General features: G+C 45.7%; 1 protein-coding gene across 3 annotated transcripts in view; it reads right to left on the reverse strand.

Moving 5' to 3' along the window:
* Positions 1 to 14300, reverse strand: part of TPK1 (thiamin pyrophosphokinase 1) — a 293388-nt gene that overhangs the window by 141465 nt on the left and 137623 nt on the right. For all 3 annotated transcript variants that reach the window (XM_077303441.1, XM_077303442.1, XM_077303440.1), the window contains one exon: positions 2757 to 2829. In XM_077303441.1, coding sequence (XP_077159556.1) covers positions 2757 to 2829 — 73 coding nt within the window. The remainder of the gene's footprint in view (positions 1 to 2756; positions 2830 to 14300) is intronic.

Genomic DNA, 14300 nt, shown 5'->3' on the forward strand with positions numbered 1-14300 from the left:
GATTTCACAGCTATAAGCAATGTTATTGTTCTGTTTCTTCTGGGGCCAAACTAATCCCTTGCTAGTACTTCATTAACATTCCACTCTTTTGCTAATATACAGATCAGGGATTCTCAACCGGGCTGATGTGTCACGCTGGGCGATGGGAGTGCTCCCCAGGGGTGACGCAGCCTATCCCGGAAGTTTGGGCAGCTGCTGACGTCACTGGAGCCATCAGGCCTTGTGTTCTGCAACCAGCGATTTCAAACAGTTTCAGCAGGCTCTCTCAACCAGGGTTCTATGAAACCCTGGTTTTTTTGATGGCTCTGGAAGGGTTTCCCAAAGGGGCAGGAGTTAATTCTTTATATATCCTAATAATCTGCTTTTTTTTGGAAAAGCCAGCCTGGGTGGAGCACTGTCCGGGACAGCTCTGGGTGTCTGGCCTGCGCTTCCACCTGCACAGGGGCAATCTAGGCAAATTGGGCCGGCCCCTGGAGCACCCACCTCCAGAAGCCGGCTGCGAAGTGCTCAACCAGCCTCACCCCCAGACAATTCCTGGCTGGTAAGGAGGGCGCTCCCACGGCTCCGTACATCCAACACCACTTGGCCTGCCCACCAGCAGACGTGCCGGCCCAACCACTAGGACACACATTGCCCCTCCTACTAGCGAGCCTGCCGCCTCCAATGGCGCATGGTGGCCCAACCACCTCCAGCGACGTTCCACGCCCTGCTTGACCACCGCGGCACCAGTGTCTCAGGTACGCCGTCCTCCGGCTGCATGCCGCTAGTGCCTGTTCCATTCCTGCATCCAACAGGCTCGACGGCTGGTGTATATACCTATATATAAATTTGTTAAACATTTATCAGAAGATATGACCATATATGATCAAATTGACCCACCCACCCCTCCAAATTGGCCAATGACGGGCCTGGAGGAATGGGAGGGGCCCTGGGTGGGTGTGTACACAGTTATGCTTCCCAACCATATCCTGCATTATCGCACCACTTCTGGATTTTTTTAAACCCCTGAAGAATGTTTCAGGGGCTTCTCAATGGTAAGAAAGTTGAGAAAGGGTCTGATAAGGATATGGGAGACCCAGGTTTGAATCTCTGCTCTGCCAGGGAAGCTTGCCGGGTGACTTTGGGCCAGTCACACACTCTCACAGGGTTGTTGTGCAGATACACAATTACTGTATTCTGCATGATGGCACCACTCCTGGGGGTTTCTCAGTGCCTGAAGAAAGGCTGCTCTACACTCAAAGTTACCCATGAGAATAGAAAACAAACACTTCAGGTTACCTGTTCCTCCCTCCCTTTGTTTGTCCACAGGTGTCTACTTTGAAAGTAGAGCCTGCCATTCCAAGATGCGACATCCTCCCCCAATTCTCCACCTGCACTCAGAAGTGGTACAGCTCATTTCACCACATCGGCATCCCGCCAACTTCCCCCCACTCCAATGCTCCAATCAGCTCTAATTTTGTAAAGCCCGAGGACGTGGCTTCCCGCTCTTTACCAATGTCAGCCATTTTGGAAGACAAATTGTCTGGAAAGCAGAACGGCAGCATCAGAATGTGAAACAAAAGAATAAGCTCTTTTGTTCCTAGATCACAGAGCCCGTGCTGGTACATATGAACATCCCTGAAAAAGCTGACCTAAACACTCAAAGCAAAATGTCAGACCTGTCCCTGTGCTATAATTTTGTGATCCTGCGAGTTCCTTGGGGAGCTGCAGACATTTTAAGTGTCTGATTTACATAGGATCTGCATGGCGGGAGAAAGAGACTCTGCAGGTTACCTGCTTATTTATTCGTCTTTTCAAAATGTGAATAGGGAACGGTGCAAATTCAAAATTAGCAATTCTCCTTACATTGACAACCCCTGCCCTGGAACTTAACCATGTTATTTCTGGCTCCGTTTTGAAAACTGCTATTGGGAGCCTTCTAATTTGCAAATCCAAGGTTATGTGGGTTGATGAAAGGATGGAGCGATTGAAATGGAGTGTCTACGCTCTGCATCAATTTTGGCTTATGTCAGGCAAGTTGCTTGCATAAACAAAACCCAAAAGTCTCAGGCATAAATACTCAGTGTTGTATTTAGTCATTTAGGGCTACCTGTTCCTTTGACTTTTTGGAACATATAAGAACTGCAGGATGCATCACTGAGCTGAATATAAAGGGTGGCCTGCAGGGGGAGATGAATATTTGGCATAGCTAAGATAGGAACTTCCTGGTGATTTTCAAATCATCTCCTTCAGTGTCCTGATTGGCTCAACGGGGGATTTCCTGCTTCTTTGAGCGCACTTTCCCCTGCTTGCCTCCAGAACAATAGAAGCATGACTGCTGAGATTAGTTAGGTCTCTTTCTCTCTCCTTCTATACATAGTTGGTTCTCTTGCAAATGGCACTCTTTTGCTGTTTTCAGCAGCTTGGTACTGCGCAGTCTCTGGGTATTCACACTCTGCCCACAAAACTAACAGGAAATAAATAAGAGGAATGAAATATTTGGATTCATTTGATTTGGACACGTAAAAACCCAAGACTTCTGTTAACGACAGATAAACGTATTTAGCATTCCTATGCAGGAAAAGACTCCTTGGTTCCAATCCTAAATGCCAGGGGTTCTTTTTGTTCTGGATATTCCCCAGATCTTTTCTATACAAGGCAGGAGGAGGGAAAGCTGTTCATGGATTGTCCCCTGACTGTGAGATGACAGCCATGGTAGACACTTAAAGACACTTCCTAGGAAATGTTAACGTTTTTAAAGAAACAAATGATCTTACCTGCCCCTTATAATATTTCTTTACTTCAGGCCTAATGGAGTCGAAGTCTCCGCTGATGTAGTCAGGCAAAAATCTGAAAAAGAACCAGCATTTATTTCTTATTTCCTTTTCACCTAATTTCTTCAGTTTAAGAAGTGGGGAATCCAATCCATTTCTCCAGATTAGCAGATACCGCTGGCTCTCAAGAAAAGATCAATTCAGGTGCATCAAGCTGCCTGCAGACTCTTTGGATCCTGACCTATGGGGGGAGGGCAGAGGGAGGGAGTCCTTATTGATATGTTCCCTATTTTGCAACTTCTGTCTTGTACTAAGTACTCCTAAAAGTTAATGATGCGTCCTGTTGCAGATTCTTAATGCCTGCCAACCAACCAAGCCCCCCATTTTCAGTTTCAGTTTCGATTCTGTTTCAAGCTCATAACGGCATCTTTCCAAAATGTATGTCATCTTTGCGGTAAACAACACAAGAACTGCAGCATTGGGCAATTTAATTTACTTTAATCACCTCGCTTGGAGTTTTATACCAACTTACAAATTTTATGTGGGTTGGCATGGCTTGCGAAATCTATTTTCCCCCCAATTAGCACTTACTATGATCCATTGCACATTCTGCAGAAAGTATTATAAGAAGACGGCTGTATGCATGCAGAAACAGGTTGGGATGTGCGGAAAGGACTGTACAGACAACCAGCACTCAACAGAATCCTTCTTTGGCCTTATGCTGTCGACTGTGATATACGTCACACTATGCCCTGACTCAGATGGTGGAGATCAGCCTTTCTCAACTATTTTCCAATTGAGAAACCCTGGAAGTATTCATCAGGCTTTGAGAAACTCCAGACATGGCACGATCATGCAGAAAATGGTTGGGAAGCCTAGCCGTGGACATGCCCCCCTGGGGCCTCTCCCCTTCCTACCCCCTCCAGGCCCATCACTGGCCATATCTCCCTACAAATGTTTAACAAATTTTAAAATATATATTAAACATTAATTCACTCCCACCCATTTAGGAAACCCTTCCAGGGCCATCAAGGAACTCCCGGGATTCACGAAACCCTGGCCTGGACTATCCTAATCAGATATCCGAAGTCAGGTAGTGTGAGTCCTGGTTAGTCCTTGGATGGGAGATTACTAAGGAATTCCAGGGGTGTTCCAAAGAGGCAGGCTATGGTAAGCCACCTCTGAATGTCTCTTGCTTTGAAGATCCACGAGAGGTCACTGGACGCCTGCTGTGACTTGACAGGAATTTCCACCACCACTGTCACCATGGCATCACACGACACTTGCACCAGCAGGACAGGGAGAGAAGAGGATGAACTTGGGCAGCTGAAGTCCAGCTACCAATCCCTGCTCATAACATTTGGCTCATCACTGTACCTCAACTCAGCCGACTTCAAAGAGAAACAGGAAGTAAAAATGGGTCTAGTCCAGTTGTGTGCTGCCTTGAGTGCAGAGGGCAGGTTATTCAAACAGATTGCCCTGAGTTGGTGCATCTGGTACTCTGAGAGCCACCATGGCCTCTAAGAGCCATGGCCTCTAAACTGGACAATCAGGTTTCATTCCCCATTAATCTGCTGAGTGACTTTGGGCCAGTTGCCATTCCCTCAGAGCTGTTTCAGCCCCACCCACCTCACAGGGTGCCATTTGTGTGGAAAGGAAGGTTAAACAGTTGTAAGCCACTTTGAGACCTTGAGTAGTAAAAAGCAGGGTACAAAAACCCAGCTCGGCTTCTTCTTTGCTTTGGCACATGAAAAGTTAGTTTGGAGCTTGTCCATACATTGCAGCAACATGGGCGCCTCTGTATTGTAACTCCACATACTGCTGGCTCTCCAGAAATGTAGGGGTGGGCTCCACTGGTATACAGAAACGACACTGGAATCGTAACCATGGATCATGATTTGGGCCCATCTTTCCTGTTCCAACACAACAGCCACAGCAGGGGATGGGGCCCAGGTGAAACCAGAAATCAACCCGCTTCTCGAGAGAAAGAATCGCGTTAGTGAGTAGGGCTGCAACTAGTTAAGGACTTTTTAGCTTAACCTCATGCATTCACGGCTAAGTCAATCCATCTCTACCTTCAAATAAATACCACACTATCGTATATAAATATAGATGCCATTTTGTGATTCCTTAATGAATGTAACAGTTGACTAAATAACAGACATCTCATCTGTTTTGGGGAAGGTCATCTCACAACGCATTTAATCAATCAAGAGAAGGACAGAGATGATTTATAAAAAAGGGGGGGAGGTGAGCTATCCATACCACGCATCCTTTCACAGTGGGCATCTCTCGGATGCTTGCCTTTTAAAACTGTACCCAGTGTATTAATCAGTTCATCATGATGATTACCCAAAATTGCTGCTTACTGCTACCCTTAAATTCCAGAAGAGCAGCGGAGTTAGCAAGGGAGATGGCTGAACTGGAGTTGGCCGGCAGACTTGACACATTGCCTTTGGGCGCTGAAGGAGACTTGGGTTGACGAAAATTCTACACAAGCCAATCAGAAATGTTTATTCATGTCCCATCCCACTTTGAGAGCCAGTTTAGGGTAGTGGTTAGGAGTGTGGACTTCTAATCTGGCATGCCGGGTTCGATTCTACATTCCCCCACATGCAGCCAGCTAGGGGACCTTGGGCTCGCCACAGCACTGATAAAGCTGTTCTGAGGGAGAAGTAACATCAGGGCTCTCTCAGCCTCACCTCCCTCACAGGGTGTCTGTTGTGGGGAGAGGAAAGGGAAGGTGAACATACGCTGCTTTGAGACTCCTTTGGGTAGAGAAAAGTGGCCTATAAGAACCAACTCTTCTTTTTCTTCTTCTTCAGTAATATCAGGGCTCTCTCAGCCTCACCCTCCCTCAAACAGTGTCTATTGTGGGAAGAGGAAAGGGAAGGGGATTGTAAGCCGCTTTGAGACTCCTTTGGGGAGACAAAAGCAGCATATAAAAAACAATTCTTCTTCTTTATATTCTGTTCTGCCTATGGTCTGTTCCTGCTTAATTTAGATATACAGAACCATTTTGGAAGGACACCCCAGTATTTTCATTCACTTCATGTTCTACCACCACGTAGGGCTTTCAGGCTAGCTGAAGTGAATTCTTTTCCATCAAGGGATCTAGGTGGAAGATTCCATTATACCTCTTTGTTCTTTTGGAATGCTGAGGCCTAATTCTATTCAACATATAATCCTAAACTATTACTGAGATTGATATTTTTTTTTGGTGAAATCTGGGTCAGTTAAAGCCAATTTTAACTTTATGCCGTGTTAACTCTCCTGCTTTAAATTTGGTTTCATTTGATAATTATGTGGCTTGTCAAGATCTTATGGTTTGTCATACCCTTTGAATGCCAATAAACCTGAACTCAATTAAACTGAACATTAAAGTCCTCTCACTGGGTTTGTGTGTATGAGAGTGAGTTGTATCAGGAATATGCATTTAGATATTAGCATAATTTTAAACGGAACAGAAAAATGTTCTTTTAAATTAATATCAGTCAGTATGTTTTGTTTAGTCAGTCAGTCTTTAAATTAATATCATTATTGTAACTAATCCAAATGCAGAGAGATAGTTGGGAATACTTGGGAAAAATTGCACCTGTTATTCTGGTGCTTAGCTGTCTGGTTTGGAGTTCACAAAGAACAAGAGGAATGGGAGAGAGAGTCAATCGGCAGCTATGTAAGTGGAAAGTCACAGATCTTGCTGCTAAAATGATGTTACCTCACAGGTTTCATTCATCCCGTAATCCCGTGGCTGAACCAGCGATTGATTCACTGGCAGGTATGGATGTTATACAAAATACTAATGTTGCTTGCACATCTGCAGGGGAGAACCCACTGTGGCTTAACACAGCATCTGCTGACAGTCACAACTGTTATGAGGAATGACAAAGTAAACAGAAGAGATCTACCAGGTCCATGGTTGAGGCCTAAAATTACCTTCGACAATATGTGGCCTCCCTACTGAAAGCATTTAACGGCTCAAGAGGATTATCAAAATATTCATTTATTTGATTTTTTTTATTTATTAGATTTTTATACCATACGGTTCAGGCACCATTTTAACGACAGGAATTTTAACATCCAAAAGGCACTTTATGTTCCTCCCTCTCCCATCAGAGAGAAGGTAGTGACTGCAATACAGCTTTTAACTTTAGATGGATTTTAAAGGGATTTTTAAATGTATTTATATGTTTGTATCTTACAGAATGGTGCCAGGCGCTCTGAGTCTTTGGGGAAGGGCGGCACACATATCTGAAAATAAATGCGTTAAAATACAACTTTTTGCAGCTTACTTTTCAATAGAACCTTTAAAAAATGGGGAAAAAATCTTGTCCGCATCCAGATGGCATCTAAAATTATGGCCCTGGTGATATTATTTCCCATCATTCTATTGGAGTTTTGAGAAAGCACGAACTATTCCTGTACAGATGTACAGTCTCTGCGATCTTGTTGATTTCTAAGATGCCTTTGGCACTTTGATGGTTTATCCTGCTTAAATATTGTGCATGAAAAAGGAGCCCTTCTCTTTGGTCTTTCCCCCTTCATTTCAAGCCATATAGGTGGCTTTGCCTCTATGAATTTCATATGTTCAGCCCTGTAAGAGCATGCCTTTCATTCAAACAACTGAACCACTGATCAAAATACTGAACAACCAGCAGAGGTATTGACTCTGCGATAAGATATGCAGTGACCTAAATGTAATGAGCTTTTTAGAGAAAATAAGGTAGTTTTTGCTGGTGGGTAACATTCTGACAGCAGAGTTGGAGCTGTTTAACTAGGAAGAAGATGGATGTGGGAAATTATGGAAATCCAAAATCTGATTCCATGTTTGCAGGTCTTTGGAGATTAATAAAAGATTATCAGATGAGCCCTTCAACAGATAAAAGTTCCCATGGACTACTGAAAATTGGACAAATGTAAAACGAAACGGTGGCATTCATTTGTTAGTTAATTGCAAAGGTGCACATTTTAGGTGTTTTTTTAAATCAGTAGGTAAATAACAGAGCCTGGTATAGGGTAGCCAGCTCTGGGTTGGGAAATACCTGGAGACTTTGGGGTAGAGTTGGGAGTGGGTGGGTTTTGGGACAGGGCAGGTTCTCAGTGAAGTATAATGTGATGGTGTCCACCCTCCAAAGCAGCCCTTTTCTCCAGGGGAGCTGATCTCTTTAGTCAGGAGATGAGCTGTAATTCCAGGGGATTCCCAGGCCCCAATGAGGGACTGGCATCCCTAGCCTGGTAGAAAAAGCTGCAAAATTGCAAGGCATAATGCTCAAAAGCAAAATGGAACAGCAAATAGTTCAAAACTTAAACAGAAAGATAATACAACTGTTTTTGGTGAGGGTGTTACTGTGGGTCAGGATTTAATCCTTGGCTGGTCCCAGAGGCAGCCAGTCCATCAAAGCTCCCCAAAATCTTCTTGCTCTCTAAGGTGCTACCGGACTTGAATTCAGTTGTTCTACTGCAAGCCAACACGGCTAACCTATGAAACTAGCATCTTGATTACAACACCACTCAAAATGTCCAGCATACAAGGAACATTTTCTTCACTCCTCCTCACCTGCCAGCTCCAGACTATATGGAACGGCACTTAAGTCCCTATCTAGCATGAATTGCTTGTACCTCCATCTTAGTTCCACCACTTTGACCTTTCTGCCTCTGAGCTCTAGCCCCTACAGTGTTACCAGCTGGAGCTCCCCATACCCCTGGTACAAGGCCATTCCCTCCTGACTGGCTTTGCTGGCTGCTAAGCTCAGCTTCCTCCTCTGTCCAAGGCTCTCTTGGAAGCACATTCTATTGTGAGGCAGCTCACTCAGTGGCCATAGACTGCAAGCCCCAGGCTAAGAGCCAAGGACCCAAGAGCCCTCTGGATCCCATCAAAGGCTCATGCCTCTGGCTATGCCTGGGTTGCCAACAGCACTGGAGGAAAAGGTCCTGTCCCTTTAATAGACTTTAATGTGTAGAAATTGGCAGCTGAGGCAGCATCAGTTCCAGATCTTTATATCCTATCACCTGTTGGAATTTGGACGATTGTCTTATGTGCATGTTGGTATATCACTAATTACGTTGCATTTTAAAAAATATCTAATTGCACGCAAGCCAGTTTGAGTCTCCAGCTTGGGGGGAAATGCAGGAACCAGACACACTGAGATGCTCCCGGGGTCCCTGTGTAGAAGCAGCCGTGCTTGCTACATATAAAAAGCATCACCGACTGATAGGAAGCATCTCGGATATACGTTGCAGGCCAGATAAATCATCAATGTGAACTGCTACCAAAAGACGCATAATCAGGGATGGGATGGGAGGGAATTGCTGCACAAAGATAGCCAGGCAAACGTCATGGCTGCTAGCAGAAGTCAGAGCACTCCGCTCCCCAGAATTAATTATCCCCCCCTCCCTTAACCTCGGTTGGAAGTACAAATATTATTTGTCAGTCCAGGGAAACTTGTCCCCTATGATTGATCGTCTCATGGAGGAATGCCTGATAAGCTTCCCAGGAAATGCAGGATTCTTCAGAACATCCTTTGAAAATCCCTGACTTGGAGGACGGCTTAATCAAAGCTCACAGCATCCCCTTCTCAGCGCCCATGTGAAAGCCCCGATAATAAGAATGAGCCGTTTACCGAGAAGCGGGGACTTAAAAAAAAATGGCAGCTCTCCCCCAAAATAAAAGCGTAACAGGATAATTATTTCTTCTGAAGGCGAGACATTTTGGAAGCAAAAAAGAAGAGTCTGAGACAGCATCAACAATTAGGTAAGGATAATCCCTCACAGGTGTCTAAAAATAACCACAGCTTCAGATTCTGATTCTGCAATGAATCAGGCTCCTCAAGGAAAAATTCTCTCCCTATTGATTTTGGCTCTCCTCTTCATTAGAGCTCAGACTTTCAGGTGTCATGGAATACTCTCTGCTTGCCTGGTCTCCCGCCCTCCTGGTTTCTTACAACGCCGTGGCCATCCCTGCCTTGCCAAGCAAAGGCAAAGGGGGGGTCACCAAGATCTCTGAGGGCTCCCTCCCACTTTACAAAGGTGCGCTTGTGATGTCTTCGATTTGTACATCTAAAAAATAAAAAAACAAAATCCTGGCCTGCATCATGCAGGTATGGGTGTCTGAGCAGCTTAGTTGGGCTGCATCCTCCCACCGTATCTCCACATGGTGGCAAACTTGCATTTGCCAAAAAAAAACCACAGGACTGTCAACTCCTGAAAGAAATCTTAGTTGATTAATCAATCAAACATCCCCATGAATAAAACAGCAGTTCCAAAGGGGAGGGGGAGGGAGTAAAATTTTCTTTGTTTCAGAACATCAACCACACATTATTGCTTCAGAAAGGTCAGGAGCCCCATGAACACGCACAAATATGGGCAGCTGTCTTATGCAAGCACTGTTCTGCACGTGCGTGCACGTACAATCTGTGTACAGAGCACTCCATCTTTCTTTGCACCTGTTGAGCCATTCTCATGTGATATTCAACACATGTACTGCTGAACGTGTGATTGAAGCCCCACTCCCACCCAGGAACTGGACCCCAGTTTGGTTTGAATGCATGTGGGGTCTTTCTCATAAACAGATGTGTGTGCGTTCCCACGGGATATGCATGGTTCCCTGGAACGTGTGAACTGGACTAGTGAATGACAACATTGATGCCACAAGGTTGGTATTGTCTACTCCAGGGGTAGTCAAACTGTGGCCCTCCAGATCCCCATGGACTACAATTCCCATAAGCCTTCGCTGGCGGGGGCTCATGGGAATTGTAGTCCATGGACATCTGGAGAGCCGCAGTTCGATTACCCCTGGTCTACTCAGACTAGCAGCAGCTCTCCAGGACGATGGTCTTTCACATTACCTGTGACCTGATCCTTTTAACTGGAGATGCCAGGGATTGAACCTGGTTTGGTGTCGTGGTTAGGAGTGCGGACTTCTAATCTGGCATGCCGGGTTCGATTCTGCACTCCCCCACAGTTAGCTGGGTGACCTTGGGCTCACCACAGCACTGATAAACCTGTTCTGACCAAGCATGAATATCAGGGCTCTCTCAGCCTCAACTACCTCATAGGGTATCTGTTGTGGGGAGAGGAAAGGGAAGGCGAATGTAAGCCGCTTGGAGACTCCTTTGGGTAGAGAAAAGCGGCATATAAGAACCAACTCTTCTTCTTCTTCAGCAATCTCAGGGCTCTTTCAGCCTTACCCACCTCACAGAGTGTCTGTTGTGGGGAGAGGAAAGGGAAGGCAAATGTAAGCTGCTTTGAGCCTCCTTCAGGTAGAGAAAAGCGGCATATAAGAACCAACTCTTCTTCTTCTTCTTCTTCTTCTTCTTCTTCTTCTTCTTCTTCTTCTTCTTCTTCTTCTTCTTCTCCTGTATGGTAAAAAGATGCTCTACCAACAAGCCACAGGCCCTTCCAGGGATGCCACACTGAACTGTCATTCTGCACCCAGCAGTTCAAACTGTGCAGCCTAGGCCAGGCTTTCTCAACCAGGGTTTTGTGAAGCCCTGGGGTTCCTTGATGGTCCTGGAAGGGTTTCCAGAATGGGTGGAAGTTAGATTAATTTTTAATATATATTGTCTTAAAATTGTTAAACATTTATAAGGTGACCTGACCATATACTCCACTCCACCCCCTTCCAAAATTGCCCAATGATGTGTCTAAATGGGGCAGGAAGGGGAGGGGCCCTAGGTGGACATGTATACATCTATGTTTCCCAACAGTATTCTGCACAATTGCACCCCTTCCGGGGTTTCTCAAAGTCTCAAGACTGTTTTAGGGATTTCTTGAGGGTAGAAAAGATGAGAAAGGCTGGCCTAGATCCTGACAATGTATTCTGCTGGCAGGAAGTATTTTTGCCAGGAGACATTTTTTGCTTTTAATCAATGCCTAGGCTTTCAACTTGGGTTGGGCGCTTCGGTGCCCGAAGCAGCCGGTCTCTCCCGACGCTGGCTGTGCCGGGAGAGACCGGCTGCTTTGGACGCCGAACCACCAACCCTACTTTCAACCGTATATGGTCCCCCAGGTGGTTCATTGAACCTGTTGGGAACGACACGCATAATAACACACAATGCCTACGCTTTGAAAAGACAACAATCCATTCCTTTCTGCTGGAGTACCAAACAGGGCAGAGTGTTCAAGCCAGGGTATGGACTTGCTGTAAAAAAAAATTAAAAAATGAAAATGAATACTGCTGCCCCAATTATTGTGAAGGTTATTCGTTAATCACAGGCAAGGTTTTAAGTTCTGACAATCAAAGCCTGCAGCCCCAGACAACACGTGAATCAGTCCAAGATAGGAGTTGAGGTAAGAATGGAACTTCTGGCAGACATGGAGCTATAGTGTCTGAGAAGGGTCTAGGAGAAACAGAAGAAGAAGAAGAGTGTGTTTTTATACCTCACTTTTCTCTCCCAGAAGGAGTCTCAAAGCAGCTTCCATTTGCCTTCCCTTTCCTCTTCCCACAACAGACACCCTGTGAGGGAGGTGAGGCTGAGAGAGTCCTGATGTTGCTTCTCCTTCAGAACAGCTTTTATCAGTGCTGTGATTAGCCCAAGGTCACCCAGCTGGCTGCATAATGTGGGGCAGTGGGGAATCAATCCAGCTCACCAGATGAGACGCGGCCACTCATAACCATGCTGGCTTGGGAACAGATCCCTACTTTGCCATGGAAACCTGATAGGTGACTAGGGTTGCCAAATCTGGGTTGAGATATACCTGGAGATTTTTGTGGTGGAGCCTGAGGGAAGGTGGGGTTTGGGGCAGAAGAGACCTCATCCGCCCAAATCACCATAGAACCCACCTTCTGAACCATCCATTTTCCCCAGGGGAGCTGGTCTCGTTAGCTGGGAGAGCAGCTGTAATATCGAGGGAATTTCTAGGGCCCACCTAGAGGCTGGCCACCTTATTGTTGACCATATGAGCATAAAAACAGATAAGGGGATAATAGAAGCCTCTGGGTCCCCGTTGTAGAGAAAGTCAGGGTACCAATGAAGTAAGTAAAGCTTTCCTCTTCTTGAACAGAATGAACAAACACCAAAGCAAGAGCAGAAACATGCTCCCTTTGGCACCCTAAGCAGGCTTCCTCAGTATCTGACGAAGGTCTATTTAGAGCGCCATGCTCACAGGGTTGCGCGGTCATGTTCCAAATCATAAGCAACAACGTGAGGGTGAAAAAGTGAGGCGCAGAATTGTTCATAAACAGGCGTGATAAATGAGCAGGGGGTGGAGGATTTATTGAAACAGTTTTACTCTGCTTTGTCGTAACAGTGCGGCATTGCTCGGGCACATTAGCATTTTAGATGCGGCCACAGCTACTGTACGGAGCGACAACGAATCAATTCCTGAGACAGGAATGGCTAAATGCACTGGCAGAGTGAGAATGAAGTTCAGATGGATGCCTTGTAGTATTTATAATGGATTTCCTCCTCCCCAGCTATACGTCTGCCTTTACTGTGCCGACTGACGGTGGAGGTGAGGAATGGAAGGTGGGACAATTAATGGGAGATATAAAAAACACCATCTCAGAGATAATTAAATCCGTAAGCGATAATCAGCAGAAAAGAAGGTCCCGAAAAGTGCAAGGCAATTTGACTCTGAGAGACCCGGCTAGTGCCGTGACTGGTATCAGGAATCCAAAAGGCCTTCTAACATTTCGGGTGCGGAAGGGTGCATCAAATGCAGACTGAGTGGACGGAGAGCAATTTGCCTCCCTCTCCTGTAATACTAAACAAGGGGTCATCCTCTGAAATCCATTAGCAGGAGCTTCAAGACAGATAAAAAGGAAGCCCAACGGACAGCTGATCTGTGGAACTCAGGGCTGCAAGCCACAGCAACAAGCATGGGCTTTGAAGGAATTAAAAATGGCAACACTGTGGCTGGCAGAATCCAACTGAGTTGTATGGTGGTCACCCGAACCAGGCTGTGCGGTGACAGCTGTCATTGGGCCGGGCCTGGTTGCATGGCAGCTGCTGGCGTTAGGCCAAGTTACACTGTGGCTGCCATCCTCAAGTTGAGTTCCATGGTGGATCTTCCTCAGAGTATTTTTTTTAATGTTCTGAAGTGCTATATTGATTTAGCGCTATAGCGCTCAACTTAGACCATTAAAAAAAAAAAGCCCTGAGGGAGGGTGTGGCAAAAAGGGCAGCGGCAGGGGGGGGGGAGCAGCAATGTTTGAAATGACAGAGATGGCTCATGAATGGAAGGAAATTTGCTGCATTTAAGCTCCCTCACTGTCTCGCTTTACTCAAAACTGGGCCAACAGCAAATTTAGAATGGTAATGCAAAAATCTTCCTATTTTAAATCTTGTTTTTCTCCCCAATGGGGATCCCAAGGAGCTCGTTTCATGTAATTTCCCTACTGTTTTTCTCCATACACCCAAGCCCTGCTGGAGCTGGCACAGTTCCGCAGGGCCTGCTGTATGGCGCTCTTCCGCCAGGTTTTTGGTTGGGGTTGATGACGTATGAAACATCTCATTCTAATGGGTCTCACCATTCTCACATACTATTATTTGCCATTTGATCATGGGAGATCCAGACCGCCTCTTGGCTTGATCTAGATAGGTTGTA

This window comes from Paroedura picta, chromosome 11 (genome assembly GCF_049243985.1).
Source record: "Paroedura picta isolate Pp20150507F chromosome 11, Ppicta_v3.0, whole genome shotgun sequence".
In the NCBI taxonomy this organism is placed as follows: domain Eukaryota; kingdom Metazoa; phylum Chordata; class Lepidosauria; order Squamata; family Gekkonidae; genus Paroedura; species Paroedura picta.